The following is a 19,457-nucleotide window of genomic DNA, read 5'->3' as shown; positions in this document are numbered from 1 at the left end:
AAGAGCAAGGTCAGCCTGCATCTCTCTCTCCTGGAGCAGAATGCAGTTAGTGCTCTTCGCTGAAGAGTACATGATTACTCTGCTGGGCATGGGATTCGAACCCACGACCTTCCCTAGCCTACTGGGGCCACACGTCTTGTTTACATAACACGATGACCAAGAGGAAAAGCCAGGGACAAAAAGGGATGCTTATATCATTAGAAAATGTTCAAGTCCCATTAAAGTTACATTTCTGGGACATGATGTTGAGGATCCTCAGAAAAGGGAGAAACGCTGGATTATCCAGAGCAGCTTCAGGAGCTGAAAGGTTAAGACACACCGAGAGGCTCCATGAACCCTGATGTGGGACGGGCTGCTTCTTTCAGGCCCAAGCAGCATTTATAGAGCTATAGGACCCAGGAGGACCAGGCTCTGTCGCGGACATCCCCCGCTCCATTCCGGCTGCATTCTTCGAGCCCTGATACGTCACTTCATCTCAGCAAACAGCTTTCTCAGCTCCTCCAGGGCCCCCTGCTAGTTATACACCAACATCAGTCAGACGAATTTGAAATAAGAGTTTCGCTCTCTGCTCAGTGGCCAATGCGTTTCGCTGGAAGGGTTTTTTTTTTCCTTTTTAAAGATAAAAATATTTATGACGGATCTGTAGAAAATCCCCAGCTGCGAGGCGCTTAAAATTTTACAGAAAAAAAGGTCATGCTTGCCTGTTTTCTCCCTCATTGATTGATTTATGGGTTGAGGAAGAGTTCAGTTACACCGTTCTACCATTAGGGGGCACTGGATACAACAGGTTTTTTTTTGTAAAGGCTATAGTTAGTATGATCTCAGGAGCAGGAGATTATACCATTAATGGATCTGAGGTGGAGTGTCGAAAGTTTTCAACTAGAAGATCACCTGCATATGGGAAAGGGAGGCTTGGGTGGAGTCACTAATTTTGCCAGAAATATTCATGTCCCTGGACTAAAACAAAGACTCAGACAGGAAAGCAAGACCCCGGACCATTTGGAGAGCTAACAGGCACAACTCAGCTTGTTTTCAAGGACATGAAGACAGAATAAAAATTATGAGCATCTAGTCCGTTGTCTTGCATTGTTGCTACTCTTCCACTGATGCTTAAACTTTTAACATTTTTAAAAAGAACATCTTTCTAAATTGTTGTGTTTTAATTCTGAAGGCAAGCTGGTAGGTAAAAAGTTGGGGAGAAGACTTGTTGAAAACAGACCATTAATGACCCGTGCAGTGACTTGTAATACAAACTATACCGTTATACTTTTTGATCTTCGTAAATAAACCCTCACTGGCAAAGCAGTATTTCTTGGTAACAAATCAAGATCGCACGATTTCAAAAAGAAGCCATTCTCGCAGATTTATGAATAACCGAATATTTACATGCTCAGCACATAATACATCACGCATATATGCAAGACATAATTTATTGGCAATGTATATAAATCAACGACATTTTTGTTGAAAAAGATAAGCGAAGTTATTGTGTTATGGGGGCCATCTGGTGGCAATAATTCAGCGTTTTACAGGCATCATAAAGACAGAAAACAGATGTGACGTAAACAATTTGAAGATGATCTGATGGTGGTGGTGGGGCGGGGGGGTGTTAAACCCAACCAGTAAGAAATGCATCGACACAGCAATGGAAAGCACTGGAACAGAAACGGGGCGTTGACTCCCTGAAGTGCAGGAGCGATCAATCAAGCCACAGAGCATTCCCCCAGGGACGGTCTCCCATACATATTCACGAGCTCGACGTGCTAATTCCTGCTAGCTCACGTTGCAAGTCGCATTTATGACTCATAATTGTCAGTCTCCCCGGAAACACGCTCCCATCCTCAGTTCAGGTCCCGCGGTCCAGCGTGACCATGGCGATCTGCCTCAGGTTCAGATTTTACCATCACGAGTCTCTGATGTGCCGAGGTGTTCCCATGTGGCAGCAGAGATTACACCCCAACCAGTTAATCCCAGCTCACCTAGACTTGCAACCCCCTTTCAACCAATACCTAACCCTCCACAACTTCAGCAGGTTTAAGTTTGCTAGTGCTGTTAAAGTTTAAAGTACAGCCAATGTGTACAACGTAAGAATTAGAAAAATATCTAGAATATTTAAGTGGGGCTCTGCAGCTTATATTAAAGCAAGTACGAAGTTCTGACAGGATGGAAGAACACAGAGGTGACTGGAGTTTTAGAGATGAAAAAGTGACACACTGACCGGTCAGCACATATTCAGCAGTTCATACATGTTTTTAATGTGTGAACAGAAGAATACAGCCTGGCACCATCATGGCGCCAACCCCCCCAATACCGATTCCTCCCACAATACCGCAGGTCCAACATGACTGAAACCAGGGGTTTTTATCAATACCAGGAATGCGAACGTACTTGTGTGACACGCTGACTTGCCTCCCAAGAACGAGCGAATGAACGGACACAAACGATGGGATTGGTTTTGTTGGGGAGGGTGCAGCCAATGTATACTTCATATCTGGGGCTGGACAAGAACGACATCTGGGGGTTTTTCAGCGGTCTGCATATTTTTGTTCTCGAGTATTGGAACCGTAGTTCGGCAATGGAAGATGACGTCAAACAGACAAACAGAAACACAAGAACGGTCAAGGACACATACTGACAAACAAACCCCAGGCCTCCCAACAGCAAGAAGGCCACAGGCATCGCTAAACCTAAACTCCTGTTTTCCAGGGCAAAAGTATAAAAGAAGAAGTAATTCAGCACAATTTAAAACAGGTATCAGTTTTTGCATCTTAAAAAAAAACCTTTGATGAGCATCAAAAAAGCAGAAGTTGTGACAAACTTTGGGAAACGAAAAGAATAACGTAAAATAAGACACCTTAGCTATATTTACGATTTAACACTAATCGCTACATTTCTGGTCACCGCCAGAGCCACGTGCATCACATCGTGGTTTCTGACCTGCTGAAAAAGTCATGACAAGTGATTTGTCAGCCTAACAGATAAGACATGTCATCAGTCAGCAGCCGGCTAAACCCGGAAGCATCTGTCCTAGCAGAACAAGAGCCACGTCTGACACGTTTCCCATCTTCAGATGCCGCGCACACGCCTCCCACACGCAGACGAGCAGGAAGACAAACAGTGGAGAGGAACTGAAAACTGGAACCCAAGCCGGTGTCCAAGGCACCCGTTAGACTGACATCACCTCGCCAAATGAAACGTTTTAAGTGCCATTTGTACATGAATGAAACCGGGTATGTTGGACTCTGTGTTTTTCCCCACACATACCAACTTGCTCTCCTTTTTAACAACATACACACACATACAGAACGAGTGTGAAGCTTGGGGTCTGAGTGCAGGTTCGGATGTCTATCCAGTATCCAGTAACCCCGGAGCATTTTTCAGGAGGCTAAGGGCCTTGCTCAAGGGCCCAATGGAGACAATGTTGCCCCTCTGTCAAGTATGGGATTCAACCTAGCGACCTTCCGGTCACAGGGACAGAAGCTGGTCTTTATCATGAAAAAAAAAACAAAACTTCCTTTGTTAAATCTACAAGTCATTCTACCACAACGAGGCCCAGGCAGACATTGAGGCGGAGACGGCAGGTCATGCCGCAACAAGTAACATACAGCTCGGATATTTATAGCTTTCAAAATACAGAATAAATCATAAAAAATCTTGGCTGCTTTGTTTTTTCATAAATCTTATCGTGGTTTACAAAATTCCACCTTAAAACAACAATATGTCAAGTTACATAAACTGAAACACAGGCTAGTTCAAGCAAACAAACGTTAACCGTTAAAACAATGCCCCATTCACGGTATCTGACGTCCCAGAAAATTAACAACATTCTTCTACTTCCATTGCATTTTTTAATGCTCCATTATTTCACAATTCTCAGTGTCGGTTGTTTCCAAAGTAAATTAGCACAGCTCAACCAACCATTGAATAATGTCAAAGGTGGTCTGGGTCAACAGTACCAGAGCAGGACAGACAACATTCCATCAAGGTTTGCTATGTGTGTGGCGTTCACGTGCAGGACGATCACCTCATTACGGCTCAACACATGACATTCCCAATCCCGTGTCGAGGCATTCGGTCAAGTCGGGCTGCCGCTAAGCTCGAGTAGAAAGGCCAAGGACAACACCAGACCCCTGGGGCTTTACTCACATCCACTTCCCCTGTTGAAGTTCTGCAAGGGGTCAAATCCAGTCTCATGGTCGTCTGTCTGCAGCGGGTGCCTGGTCTCCAAGTTGGGGTGCTGCATGTCAACAATCAACTATGGCCTACAAAAAAATAAAAAAGGAAAACAGAAAACAGCATTTCAGCTTCCTGTTGGACCAAAGTGGTTTCTGGAAGGCCGAAGCGTTTGACTACTTCAAACTTTTGCTTGAACAAAGCACTCATCTTTCAAGGCTTTATAATTGATAGAGGACCTGGGGGAAAAAATGACAACACCATCAGTACAAGTCAAAGGATATGAAAAGAAACACAAAAAAATGATCGTTAGTCACAATTATACCCTTGGCTGCTGCACCTCAGAATTAATGAGCCTGGTCACGTGACCTCTCACCCAGGAAGCAGAGCGGCAAACCGCGCCAAGAGAGCAGCCTGCCCGCTGCACTCCGTTATGTAACACAGCCTGACACACTCTCTCCGACAGACATTATTCACATGAAGTTAAATTACAGGAGTGACATGGTGCCATTATCTCAGGGGCCATGCGGCCTGAACCAGTGCCAAGGCCCGCGTGGCAAATTCGGCTAATCTGCTCTCGGCGAAGGCAGCGCTTTGAGAGCGCCGTCAGTAGATGTGCCACAGTAAGCAAATGAGCAATGAACATGTTGGGGCGGCACCTTCCTAATGGGTTCATCTCCCAGCATTGGCCACCACACTGGGCACATCTGGGGGGCAAATTATGACTGGTTATTCGGCAGGGGGCACCTTGAAACAAGTGAGTGAGTGAATAAAGGAAATGGCCAGATGAGCGAATGGGACTGACTGACAAAGGAAGAATGACAGTGAATGAACAAAAGGATAACTGAGTGCCTGAATGAATGAAAGACTGACCAAAGTGGATGAATTAAGGGATGAACAGAAGAATGGCAATGCATGAATGGAAGAAGGGATGACTGAATGAGCAAGTGAACAAATAAATGACTGACTGAATATATGAATTAATGAATAATGGTTCCCCTGAATCATTTTCCAGTTTCTAATTCTTAGACTCCTTTGAAAGACATGGTGGGAGTGGGGCAGGTTGGTCTGGGGGCTGGCTGGTCTGGGGGCTGGCTGGTCTGGGGGCTGGCTGGTCTGGGGGCTGGCTGGTCTGGGGGCTGGCTGGTCTGGGGCAGAACTGTCACAAACTGCCATCATCATACATATAAAGCACCCAAGCAGCCAACAGGCTCTTTCCGAATCCACGCCCACAACACAGCCCTGCATTCAGAAGGCAGCACAAGCTAAGCGATACCATTTCATTATTACCCCAACATGAACAACAAGGGCACAAAATCCGCATCGTTTAGGCCGGATGCCCAGTGTGGGAAACGTGAGGATCAGCAAGTGTGATCATCAAATTCCGGCAAGGCCAGGGAACGGGCCACCAGGCCGCGGGACCAGGCCCGACCGGCCTCCCCTTGTGTTTACGCCAACTTAGCAATGCGACACCAAGGGAGCAGCTCTGATTTTATTAGCAAATTCAATCACTGGCACGGCTGAATATTTCATAGCGATAAAGCCAGCGCAGGGAAAAGGCCGCGATTGGCTGATCCAGAGCCCCCCCATCGGCAACAGCAGGCGTCAGGTGGCCTGGTGCCGAACACAGGCCTGCCACCTCAACAAACACCCTAAATTATTCATCAATAAACATCAATCAGTTAATCATTAAAGCTGGGTCCCCCCCCCACACCCCCCACACACTGTCTTGTGAAATGGAGGAAAGACTTTGTTCCCGTGTTAGTGAACGAACAACACGGCTTAAACACGCCTAAGGTGGGTCAGCACACTAAGTGCTAAACTAAAACAAATGCACTTACAAAGGTACATTTTTTCTTTGTGAAAATGCTACTGTATCTACAATTCAATAGAATCACACAATTTATAAAATTTTCAAAGAGAAATATCTCGATTGGCACTCCTGTTTCAGTACTTGGTATAGGTCCCCCAAGGAAAGATCACGACCTTTAATGATTCTTGGACGACTCGCTGGTTTTCCACATGGCGATGTCCATCCGAGGGATTTTACATTACCTACCTTTATATAGCACTGAAAAAAATACACTCCCTTAACGCTAATATTAACAAAAAGCTTGCCATTTTTCAGACACAGTATTAAAATAAAAAATATATATTACCATAAAAGTATATGTTTTTCCCCTGATGTTTGAGTGTGATGTTGCTCATCGTCTGTGGCTAATGTATAGTCTTTGTCAAGAGCGTCGGTAATTTTCCATAATTCTGACTGCACATTAAATCGGGCCGGTAGGCAGCTGCACGTTAAACGGTTTTATTTATAAATGAAGCCAGGTTAGCAGTTCTATTTTAATGAACGGAATGTGAACTTTAGTTAAATTACGCTCATTGGCTGTGCAGTGCCGGGTCCCACATGTCTCCAAGGTGGCAGGAAGTAAACGCAGATGAAACAGGAAGAAGGAAGAAGAGACTCCGATCGGACCCGCGCAGGCTACTACCCAGGTGACCCCGAGCTCACCGCGACAATGACGGCTCTCCTGTCTTCACCGACCAGCCTCTGGCTCAAGTCTCTCCGCATGGACGACGATCTGAAAAGAAACAACGGCAAGACAGTCAGACAGACAGGCGGAGAATGGAGGGAAGCCGGCAGCATACATAAATTGCGTGCTTTGAATATGGAGAACATGAGTCCTATTGATTTATGACAAAAGCGAAGACTCTGCTGTGTGGAATATGTAGTATGGAATGCTGGATGCCAATTATTTTTGTCAGTTTCGACAAAGGGATCGGATGCTTTTGGCCGTGTGTGTGTGAGAGCCATGAATACCGCGGTGAAGTGGCAGAGAAAAGCAAGATATAGTGTGGAATTGAAACTCCAGGGCTGGCAGACGCATTGTCACACTGGGAGTTTGCGATTCTGCGCATGAACCTACAGCACAGCTGCAGTAAGGGGACAGCCGAAGAGACGCTGAGATCTACGTAACACCAAAGGATATGTTGGGGAGTGAGATGAAAAGCACAGAAATTGTTTGGAAAGTAGGTCTCCAGACCGTGAGAAGGTCCCTTCTCCACAAAATCCACGATTCAGATGGACATCGAGTGGACTGTTACCTTGGTACACAAGAACACAGTGTGGGGCACTATACTGCTTACACCGAGGGCTACTATACAGGCTGCTACTGCAACAGCTACCATGACACTCAGCTGAATTCAGCCAGAATTGTGATACTTCACTGAACTCTATTGAGTCAACAGCACCCCCAGAGTAACTGGGGGTTAAGGGCCTTGTGCAAGGGCAGATCGGCAGCCTCAGTCCACCAGCCTCGGCATTCGGACCAGCGACCTTCCAAGCACAAGCACAGAGACCTAACGCGATGAGCCACTACTGCCCCCCGAGCTTTGGAGACGCAGAGAAGTCCTTAACGCAGCTCGACGCAGACTTCCACACCTAAGTTCACGTAGCCGGCATCCCCACCCATTGCTGAACAGCAGAACACAGCGTTCGGTGCACCGTGCAGCTCATGGCTGCCGGCACGGTGACAGGGAGCCAGTTAGCTGCCGCACAGGCCACGAGTAGCTCCGCTGTTTCCACACGACGGGGGCCCCCCATGTATTCACTTTGGGGTAATTGTGCCTCAGACGGCTGGGGGGACATGGGGCCCATATAGAACGGGGCATACAGCTCAGCCCAATCAGCTCCATCATCATGGGAAGAATCCGAATAACAAACAGCTCCCTGGACATGCACTGATGTTCCTCCGGTAACAGTTTCCAGGTTTGCTTATAAATTATTACAAACACCACTAAACAGCAAAGGTAATATCTGGAAATTATAATGGCAGTATCTCATTATTGATAATATATTCATTACAGACTAAGACTGGCTATGTATCAACGCATTAATAAAGCCGGTCGCTGATTATTTATATGTGATTGCAGAGTCTGCTGAGAGTGGTTCTCACGCGTCTGTACACAGCTTAAGACAACAGAACGTTTAGAAGCCATTCATAAGCGGGGCCTTGAACATAAGCGCATTTGAAATCGCTTAGAAGAAATTAAGCAACTTTCAGATGACGCGGAACCATCTAACAATGTCAGATCCTCACAAACACTGGGCTCACCACCTCTGACCCAGCAAATGCGTCACACTACATTGGACTTAATCAGTACCTTACAAGTTGTGATCCCCAAAAATCACCATAAAATGCAGAAATGCAGTATTTTGAAACTGAAACGGCCAGCATTTATCCAGCACACAGTGCAAAGATGGGCTTTCCAGGGAGAAATAATGAGAACTCAAAGCGTGGTTATTCTGTAACTAAAGCTGTGTATGTTTTTTTTGCTTGCTTGTCCGCCTTTAACCGTGCGTTAAAGAAACAATTTGATCTTTCCTCTGACGAATGAAATAAATGTTCTGAATAATTTAACCAAAGCAAACATTTCTTGCTAATATCAGGCTAATTATAGAAGTGCAGGGAGATGGTAATTTAAGCCCTTGGGCGCTGATTGTAAAAATGACTCCCTGAAGTCGCAGTGGCTGTTTCAGAAAGCTAGAAAGCTAAGCACTTATTTAACAGAAATTACCCAATGATCAGAGAACTTAAGGGGGGGGGGGGGCAGGGAGGTGTGGTACAGCCATGATTAGAGAAAAAAATATGGTACAAAAAATATATATCCATTACTAATCACAACTGTCAAACTGCACATTTTTTTTCCTATTTGGATTATTACTCTGTATGGGGATGCTGATGCTTCTGAGAGTGAAAGAAACCCAGGGAAAGTGTTTGGCTGGACAGCGTGCCTCGCTTGCCGAAGAGCCATCTGTTTGGCGAAGGCCTGCCGATTAAGTCCAAACGAACGCTTTCCCATGGACTGAACACCCCACTTGGAGCTCCAAAAGCCTGGCTATGTGCTTAGCTACACTCGGCCGCCTCTCAGAGAAGCAGATTCAGCTTCGCAGGAAAACATGAACATAGGAGGGGGGGGGGGGGTGCGGAGATGTGTCACGGGACGTGAATCTTTCAGAGATGCTTATTTTGAGATTTGCTCCTTCGGCAGAAACCCCTGGTGTGGACAGCATCTGATTCTGCCCCGATGCAGCCATTCATAACTTGTGTTGGATGGAATCTCCTGCTCTGGGCTCGGACCATAGCAAGGCAAACCCATTTATTATATGAAAGATATTATTTGCTATTTGGGGCCCACGTGTGGGTTAGAACTGTGATCAGAAGGTTGTTGGTTCAAATCCCGTGCTCTGCAAGTCACTGATGAGTCCTAGAGCACAGCCCTCAACCCCAGTTTCTCCACAAACAGGCTGACCCTACATCCTGAATTGTTTGGAACAAAGGACAAAAATGACCCCTGAATAAACGAAATTTTGAACAACGTGTAGGAATTCTTTGCCTACCTTGCTCTCCATGAGAGAGAGAGAATTCTGCGGGTGAAGTGTAGGGTGAGTCGGTGTCCAGCACGGCTGAAGCAGATGGAGTTAAGGGCCTTGCTCACGGATGCAGTGGTGATATTAATACTTTATCAGCCACCAGATTCAAAACCTATAACCTTCAGGACATGGGTGTGGATCTTCGATCACTGGAAAGATGAGCGCAGCTATAAATGGGATTTCCCTCCCCCACATGTTCAGCGTGAAGTACATGAGTCTTCATCTGGCAGAAAGCAAGCTTTGGAGGGGGAAGGGGGGTGAGCAACGATTACAATGACAACATAATCTCCCATTCAGCTTGAGGGAGGCAGGGAAGGGTGGGCCGATCAGCGCAGCGGCAGCCTTGCGTTCCGTACAACTGCACGCTCTCTAAACGCAATCCTATCCGGCCCACGGGGGGAGGTCACCCATGGGGCGACGAGAATGCGGACTACATAGTGCCTCAAAATTAGATAATGTTAATTTGACTTTGGAGAATAATTTCTACAATGAGGAGCAGAGACAGAAATGACTTACCATTTAGAAAACAAAAAAAAAGTGTAACATTACAGTGAACTCAGAGATTATAGTGTATGCATGAAGACACAGGAATGCAAAATTAGCACCAAATGGTAATTTAAGAGCACTGAGTTCTTATTTAGTTACAAGATGAGCCTGTCAAGCTTAGTCGGATGCATTTGTCAAGATACTGTTTTCGTAGCGTTTTAAATAAGTCCCATGGCTGGGCTTCTCCTGCCATGTAAGACGAAAGGACCATGACCGTAAAGAATGCAAAGATGCGAGACCATCAAAGGAAGTTCCTCACTTCCCTGCTGTCTCGCTCATTAATACCGGTCAACTCAATGGTATGGTAGATCTTAGGGGGTGTAGTGCGATTACCAGGCCACATACACCATCCCTCTCGCAATCATTCAGCAGAACCCCCCCCCCCCCCCCCTGCTGAGAACAAACAGAAGAGCGGCAACTTCGATAAAGACCAACAGCTCAAGGGAATTCTGAATTCTTTGAAACCACTTCGTATGGTACTTCTGCCCCAAGTACCTTGGTCAACTGGAGACCTGGAGTGGAAGTGGAGAAGGCAGGTCATTTTATGACATTTCTCCACATATTACTTAGTTTAATTTAAACAGCTGATGCTTTTCTGCAAGGCAACATACAATTTTAAAGAAAACAGAGTGAGAGAACTCTGTCGACCCTGGGACTGGAACCGGCAACATTCCGGTCACAAGCACGGCATCCTAACCCGCGGAGTCATACGGCGCCCTAAAGGTCAAGAGGTCAACCCTAAAACACTGAAGGAAATGAGCTGAACCTTCCACGTCGACTGAAAAAAACCGCCTGACTGTTGTTCAGAAAGGTTATCTTGGGTTAAACCAAAGATGGCTCTGCAGGTAGGAGCGGATTGCTGGCCCTGAAACTGTTAACCATGGGTGTGAAATAGCACCGATTATGCAGACGCGGCAATGTTTTGCAAAAAATGCGGATCCAGACTCCAAACCCTGATTTCAGCTGGCGGCGTTTGCCCTCAGAACCTCATGGTCAGAGTGAAACCCCTCGACTCCACGCTGACAGGTCAACAATATTTGTTTGGAAAGATTTCTGTCATTTTTTTTCCCCTCATATACATTTATGTTATAGGTCCAAGGGGGCTTACAGATTAACAGCACACAGGTCCAGCAAATGAATTAGAACAAACCAGAGGTCATTAATACCCCGACAGGAACATTAAGCACAATAAATTATACAGTCTCACTGCATTCGGTGCATCGTAAGGTTACAACCTGGCTACCGGGCCAGCTAATATATTATACTAACTTAAGTATAACACAGCGACATCCTTACACAGTATTTTTCATGTGAAAAATGCAATTAGAAATATCTGTGAACTACAGAGAAGTATAGTTACAGACATTCTGGTAGAGCCAGCTAAGAACATCACGGACTGAGCAGCAAGAGGGATTGAGAAGTACTGAAGAACAGCAAGGTGCTCCACCATTGAGGGATCCACCCTGATTTTGCCCCGCACAACCATCTTCTGAGCAGTCGGCAAGTGTTGCGGCCTTAAGACTTTATTTCAGAAGCAAGGGGACTGAGGTCCAGCTGTCTGCGCAGCACTAAACCAAAGTAACCTTTGGAGAGTTGCGACGTCGCCGTTCTGACAAGCAGCTCATTGAATCTCCCATCATGCATCTGATCGGCCATTCAGAAACGAAAAACAAACAAATAAGTCAAGGCGGCCATCTGCTTGTTAAAGGAAACAATAAACGTGCATCTTTTTTTAATAAACAATAAAATTACACCTACGGTCCTTGGGAAAAGCCGATTTACGGAAATCACAGACTTCATGTTATTTAAGTTGCATATCCTTTTTTCTTTTTTTTTTTAAATAAGCTCCTCTTTAATTTATTACGGGAACACACACAATACTTTTGTCGTCCTCGTCTGCTTCGTTAACAGTGGCCAATCAGAGGGGAGCCGAGGGATGCAATTTCACAACCGATGCATTCCTCAGACATAAACCATCTGCTACCGGTGGAAAAAAAAATCAAATTAATCCATTCTTTATCACGCTTTCGCATTTTAAAGCAATTAAAACCTCTTCTCCGCCTGAAAGCCAGGCGCAGAGGTATCTCGGTAATGAGAAGTTTGGCTAACTTTGCGCAGGTTTCGCGAAAACGCTGCCGCGCCTGATAAGTTTTCCGAGGCTTCCTGCACTCCGGTGAGCCGTTAGTCCTGCGATGCAGATGTTGGCAGCGGCGGGGAATGGTTTATTTTTCCTTTATTAAACGTTCAATCATTTGTGAAAACCGAGAAGTCCCATAATACGATGGACGCTTTACGGCTGATTATTTTCGGCACTGTGCGGTTATTTTAGTTTTTTTTTTAATTCCCTCTAGTCCAGAGAGAAATGTCAAAAGACCACTAACCGAAACGGTGTATCAAAAAAAGCCATCTACTAGCAAACTAAACACAATTAAAGCCAATAAACAAGCACGTGTTCATAAAGGAAACATATGCTTAAATTTCTATAGCAATCTCCGCCTAGCCGCTAGATCGCGGAGGCCCTTATTGCGAGGCTGAAAGCCATAGTTCTCTCAAAACACACAAAGCCTGCTTTAGACAGCACTGAACATGTGTTTCTTATAGTATAAACCAGTGCTACACTTAAAGCACCATATTAGTAGACATGAGCAGCTCTGCAGGGGGTGAATCGTATTAATTGCACCCTTGTTTCGCTTCCAAACCAAAGATCTGTGTTAGCATTTCAGACATTAAGCTTCAGCAGGTATGCAAATGAATAACAAGCTCACACTTCCGAAACCCCACCTTTGCTTATTACACGCACCGACCCGATACATTATTTATAGCTTTTAATGAGTCGCATATGGGGTTGTCCTATATAGGATTATATTTTGCCAGATTAGGATACTTTTAGAGCAGTCTGGGTTTAATCAGCAAGGTCGTCCTCGATCGGCGGCAATTTGAACGCACCTTGCCACAAATCGTGAAGTGCGCTATTAAAAGAGGAAGGCGGTGACAACCTCGTTTTACAGTCAGAGTATGAGAAAGATTTTTAAAAAAGAAAAAGCTTGCTCAGTTAAAAAAAAAGTGTGACTTGGGCATTGAGGCCTGTGATAATGTGATTAAAGTGGAATCCTTACTAATAAAGTCCAACTTCATAAATCACGAGAAATCCAGAAACTCCCAACACCATCTGTTAACATCAGGAATATATGACGAGATATGATATATATTTAATAGGTAAACAACAATCTAATTAAGATGGACAAATACGCTGTGCTCTTGTCAGTGGGGAGCGTTAATTACGCACTACATTTTAAGCTCGAATTAAATATTTAAGCTCTAAAATCATCCCCGCGTCTCCAGCCATGAATGCATTAATGTCGAAATGCAGAGCGACTCGCTGATGGGATCGCAGCAATGCGATTTGCTCGCATCCCAGCAGCGGTTAATTGTTAAGGAACAGCGCCTCACCATATGTACACGGTGGGCATTTAGGGAGGCACGTTCCCAGCGCGCAGCCCCGTGTGTCCCTGATCCTACATCACAGGCTGACAAATGGGGGGCGAGGGGGGGGTTATGCAAGACATCCACCAGCTGAAAAAAAAAAATCATGTAAATGCTTGAAATCAACAAAACTGGTGGCTAACACAAAAGTTGCAGGATAGCAGTTACGAGCGGACGATACACGTTTGCTTGGGAATCTTAGTAGTATTGTTTGAACATAAAAAAACAAATATAAGTTTTAGTAGAAATTACTACAAAGCGCAGTCAGTAAATCGGTATTTACAAATTTGCTATCTGCACCATAGGTATGTACCCTGGTAGCCAGGATGGGGCCCCAACCCATCACAGGGGAAGGTATATTACCATAAAAGAAAACAAAATAAAAGAAATATGTAGAAGTAGTCTGGAATCAAAGTGTACAAGACTGAAACTTAGTCAACTCTTTTTTTTAAAAAAAAGAAATGAACCAATATGTTTTGCCGTTCCTTCATGGGGCAGTAAATCCAAATTAAGGGCGACAAAGGGAAGGGATTTTCTCAGCCGAACCTCCAGACGTAAATCAGCCTAACGATGTTTGTTCACGCGCAGGTTAGGAATTAAGGACAGCTAGGCCATATGCTTTTCCCTTCGTGCGAGATGGGCCTCACATCACTCGCGTTTCCGATTAGCAAGATGATTTATGCCGCAGTCGCGGAAAACTCCAACCAGCAAATGATAGAATGCGGTGTGACTGGACCAGATGTTGCACAATAAAACAGGATTTACCACTGTAATCTCAGGTACTTAGTCTATACAAAGCTAATATAGGACACTCTCAAATGTGGCAATGTCACAGTCTCTCTTTTAATAGAGAAGGAGGAAAAAAAATGACTACAAACGATAAGAGATAAATGGCGTGTTTGGTTGGGCGGATGGTACGGCGTGGGTTGATGAATTAGGAACAGTTTTGTACCGAGACTTATCTGCGAGACAAACCTGGCGGAGATCACCGGGATTAATTAAGCGTGAGACACCACTTTGCCATTGTTCCCATAGCATTCGGTGCAGAAACAATGATTAATCAGCCTTTTACCGTTCTCCAGAGACAGGCCCGATCCCCTGTAAATCCACGTGTGCGGCGTTGGGGAGGGGGCATGCCATGCTGGGGGGGAACGCAAGCAGTCTGCAGGGTGTGAGGGGACAGTTGTGGGTCAGCCTCCACATCACACACTTGGGATGTACGTGTAGATCTCCCCTTCCCATCAATTCAAGACAAACAAAAAAAATACATATATTCCAGTCCAAAGTTATTCTTTCCACTGCAACACTTGTCAGACAGTGAAGCGGTGATTAGGATTTTGCTCTTCTACATGACAGCTACCAGGAAGAGCAGAGAACAAGCCTTTGCTCTAAACCTACTGACAGAGACTTAAGGGCAGAGAGACAGATCTACACAGAAGCGCCTTGCAATCTATTCTTACGACAATGTGTGCAACACCGTCAGAAATGAACACCCGGCTAATCAGCAGGGTGATTTCTCATCACTGGGGGGTTCAAGGTCTCATAGCTCAGGGATGGACTGCTAGCTGGGGGCTGCCTGATGCTTATTTAGTTATACGACGCTTTAGCCTGATCACGTACCCTCCCAACCCTGTTTAACAGCACAAGCCACTGGTGTCACGTGTCCGTCCATGTGCAAGAGACCGCAGGAATTAGCATCGGACCGTCGCAGACTTCCCGGCAGATATCCGTGCCGTTGCCGATTAGTGTGGGGAAAGTAGTGGGCCGTGAAAGCCGGGGCTGATTCCTCTGAGGGTTTTTGGGTTTGAACACAGCTACATGGGGAAGGTGGGGGGGGGGGCGCGAATCAACGCATCTCTCATCACCAATGGCTTCTGCTCTGAGACCACTGACTGCAATGTGAGTAAGAAGCAGGAGAAGCTGAATACTCAGCTTATGAAAGAACACCGTAAGTACTGTACCTGGAGGTCTGGAGTGTCTGCTGGGTACACGGGTACCTTTGAAGGCAAACACGCTAACGACACTTAAAGTGATGCTATTCATGTCTAAAAGAGTGATTATTTTAAATTAATTCCAGCTTGAGTGAACACAAGGCTTGCGGCGTAACAATATGCCTCTTAGAGACACAATCAACCTGGAATTGTTTGCTTTTATCTTAAAAAAGAAAGTCTCATTCAGAAAATGCTACCATTCTGAAGGTACATAGAGTAATCAGGGTGCTTTGTGATCTTAAAGAGAGAGGAGGCAGGGGACACTGCAAGCTACACTGCTGCTACAGTGAAACCAACAATCAAACTCTTGAAAATCAGGATACATTCTGATAAAAAAAAATTTTGATGACCACAATTCTACCTCAGACTTACAGTTTAATCATTTTACATAACAGTCAAAGAAATTTAGTTCAACAAAATGATGAACGTTCGGGATACAGAGTACAAGTTGCAGTGCGACAATGCTAACATGATTGCTCGGTTAGGCGGGGCTAGCTAACCGGCATGAGGTGCCGGTCCGCTGGCCGCCTGCCAGGCCTGATTGCCTTTTGTGAAGAGGATCTCTACCAGTGCATGTATGGCCTCCCAGTTAATGCCGCTGATGGCTCTCATGCAGTGCGCAATGCCGACATACACAATGCAGCCATGCTAGCGTCCGCTACCGTCATTTCATTCACGTTCGTCACACTGACTGGACAATATCAGTCTAACAATCCACGGAATACAAAACACAAGAGTGAGTGGTTATAGCTAACTAATCCCTAGTTAGAAAAAAAGAAAAAACACTTAGTAGCAGTGGTAGTTAAATACACGTGCACCTGTATCACGAGACGAGGAGGAGCGGAGAGGCACGGGAGTGGAGGGGTATCAAATGAGAAGCAGCCGGGATGGACGGAAACAAGGCCGTCGATTCACTGGCAGCACGCGGGAAAACAAAGGAAAGAGAGGAGTGAGTCTTCAAGAGCGGCTACAGGATTTTTGCTGGGGCATAAATGAGCGGGTGAGTGTTCAAGGGAGAAAACGATCAGCTTTACAAGACTGGTGACAAGGCAGCAGAGAAAGGACACTGAAAATCGACCGGCGATGAAATATGCAGCCAGGTGTGTGCAAGTCAGGACGGGCGCCTTCTGAACGATGGGGTCGGCCAATCCACTGATAAGAGTCTTTTTTCCATTCATCTATCTTTCCGTCGAGCAAACTGAGTATTCTTATGCTCGTACTACCACCAGATACGAAAATTCACCACATTTCCAACCGGAGAACCTCCTAGAGAACTGGTGCTTACTTTCCTCTTCTTCATCAAAAAAAATTGTTTCTCAAGACCCATGACCCTTAAAAGCATTAAATATACGTACAGATATACATCACTGTTTGATACCACAACAAAAACAAGCACAAAGCAATTAAAAAGACTAAAAGTCACTCTTTCTGGGTCAGCCTGAACACAACTAAGAGCAGCAAAAAATTATTCCTGTTTGTTTGCATTAATAAAAGCATTTCATACGCAGCACAAACATCTAAACAAAGAGCGAAGTTGGCAAGCACAGTTAATTAAAAGCTGTAGATTTTTCCCCACCGTCACAATGATAATTGCCTCATTTTTCAGACTTTGGTACAAGTTCCAGCACCAACAGTCCTTCTCATCCCAAATAACCATTTTCTATTGAGCTCTCCCTCCGTTGGCCATTTTGCTCTCATGCCACCGAGAATCTGGAACTAGAGGAAGTGCTTCTCTTTTCATAGCGGGAAATTCACATCAGCCTCAAGGTCTGTTGCTTCTTCCGCTGTGTCATTACAGGGCAGCTTGGTCAATGTCCCATTCCCTGTCTGAAGTCCATCTATGGATAAGGGGATGCATTCGATACAGGGGACAAGAAAAATAAACCAGCCTGGATCTATCTTAAATGCACCCAATCCCTCCAACCCACAAGAGTCAGGCGAACTTAAGGAACTCTGTGGTACAATGACAGAACACCTCCATTATTAAACGTGATGTGCGGCTCAATAGGTTAGGATGGTGCGCCCATGAACAGAAGGTCATTGGTTCAAATCCCATTGTTGACAGAGTGATTTCACCATTGGGCCCTTGAGCAAGGTCCTTAGCCCCCAGGTGATTCAGGGACTAGATGAACCTACCCTCTCAAACTGCGAGGTAAAAAGCTTCCTCAAAGCACATACGAAAGCACCAAATAAGGGAAAAAAATAAAATGCTTATAAAGGACTGGAGCTGTCTAGCAGAAGCCGCAAGAACAGGATTACGGTGGCGTGCGAATTTAAGAGGAACTACCCGATCAGCGGCTCTACATGAAGTTCCCGTTAAGGACGAGAATGCGGCCAGAGGCTGGAGGAGGCCAGCGGGGCAGGTGCGTCGCTTTGTCACAAAACCTTCAGGAATAATTGAAAGCGACAAGCGACAGAGGCACACATGATTTATTGGTCTCTCGCTCTGCTCCCTGGCATCCTCCAGGCTGGAATCAATTATTTACAGATGCTGTGTCTTCATATTACTCATCCTTCCACAAGCAACCAGAGCCCAAGTCGGGAACATGGGAGTGTACCCAGCTTTCGGCTACCAGCTTTCGGTACCCAGCTTTCGGGATTCTTCTGCGAGCAGTCGTTTCGGGCATAGGAAGTTTGTGTTGTGGTACCTTGGGACGGTACCGAAGAAGCTCAGAGATTAACAGTGATGCAATTACCATCAACGCTGGATACTAACGGCTAGGTCAGGCCTACAATATCTGTGCTGAAATGGCTAATCAGAAAAAAGAGGAATGCTCAACAGGAATGTCAGTGCTGCAATGCACATAGATATGCGCAGTGTTTCTCAACCGAATACCCAGGAACCCCCCAAGAGGGTCCATATCTTTACTCCCTCTCAGCTCCCAACACACCTGTAACCAATGTATTCAGCGTTTCTATCCGTTTGATTTCTTTGATTCATGTGTACTGGGAAGCAAAACTGGGGACAGTCTGGGGGGCTCCGAGGACAGGCTTGAGAATCACTGCTCCAAAATGTCACGGTCAAGTGTCCTAACTCCAGGTTCCCCTTTGGAGAAGCACAACGGGAATTTCTGCCAAGGTCCATTGCAGTTAAATTGTGAAGGAAATAGTGTAATTAGTGGAATTTGGTTATATTATATAGTTATATTACTGCATTATAGAAGCCCTGCAAATGCCCTCAAAAGCTGAATAATTTTTGAAAGGGATATACTCTTCTCTTAAAAGTTATAGGTCTCATAATTAAATAACACAGCACGATTTTAGGTTTAATGAACCAAACTGTATTTATTATCCTAGCTAGTATACTTCTGCATTTATAAATACAAAGTATAACTCACACAATATGTTTACTTCCTCTTATTAATTATGTAAATAATACAACAAAGGCATATCTTAAATCCATTACTGCAGTGAACTCTCCTTGTCTCAATAAATCAGCATCTACAATCAAAATAGAAATAAATTTTAATGCATAATGTATGCGCTTGTTGCCACAACATCTGTTCATTACGGAGAGTAATGCATTCTTGTACTTTTAAAAAAATTTCAGCCCTATAAAATAATCATAATGATGCTTCATTACGGGAGCACAAGTTCACAAGACGGAAACGTGGTCTACAACAGCTTCTCCGATTTACCGTCGCTCTCATTTCTTCTTCGACAGTTTCACACATTTTTAAATAAAAAAGCGGACAATTTCTCGCAGAAAAATGACAGCTAAGCTATATGCCAGGCATAAGGCTCGTGCAGAACCTGTGCAGGAAACGAAAACTCGCGTTCCATCGCTATTTAAAGGAATAAAACATTTCTGGTGTAGAATTAACACA

At 45.1% G+C, this 19,457-nt stretch overlaps 1 protein-coding gene across 1 annotated transcript in view; it reads right to left on the bottom strand.

Annotated features, from left to right (window-relative positions):
* tbc1d5 (TBC1 domain family, member 5) overlaps positions 1-19,457 on the bottom strand; it is a 50,598-nt gene that overhangs the window by 21,259 nt on the left and 9,882 nt on the right. Inside the window, exons 2-3 of the mRNA XM_048992479.1 lie at positions 6,689-6,758; positions 4,147-4,262 (exon numbers count right to left, since the gene is read on the bottom strand). Coding sequence (XP_048848436.1) covers positions 4,147-4,243 — 97 coding nt within the window. The 5' untranslated portion in view covers positions 4,244-4,262; positions 6,689-6,758. The remainder of the gene's footprint in view (positions 1-4,146; positions 4,263-6,688; positions 6,759-19,457) is intronic.

The sequence above is a fragment of the Brienomyrus brachyistius genome, chromosome 23, assembly GCF_023856365.1.
Source record: "Brienomyrus brachyistius isolate T26 chromosome 23, BBRACH_0.4, whole genome shotgun sequence".
Lineage (NCBI taxonomy): Eukaryota > Metazoa > Chordata > Actinopteri > Osteoglossiformes > Mormyridae > Brienomyrus > Brienomyrus brachyistius.
This window is presented reverse-complemented; position numbering and strand designations above follow the sequence as displayed.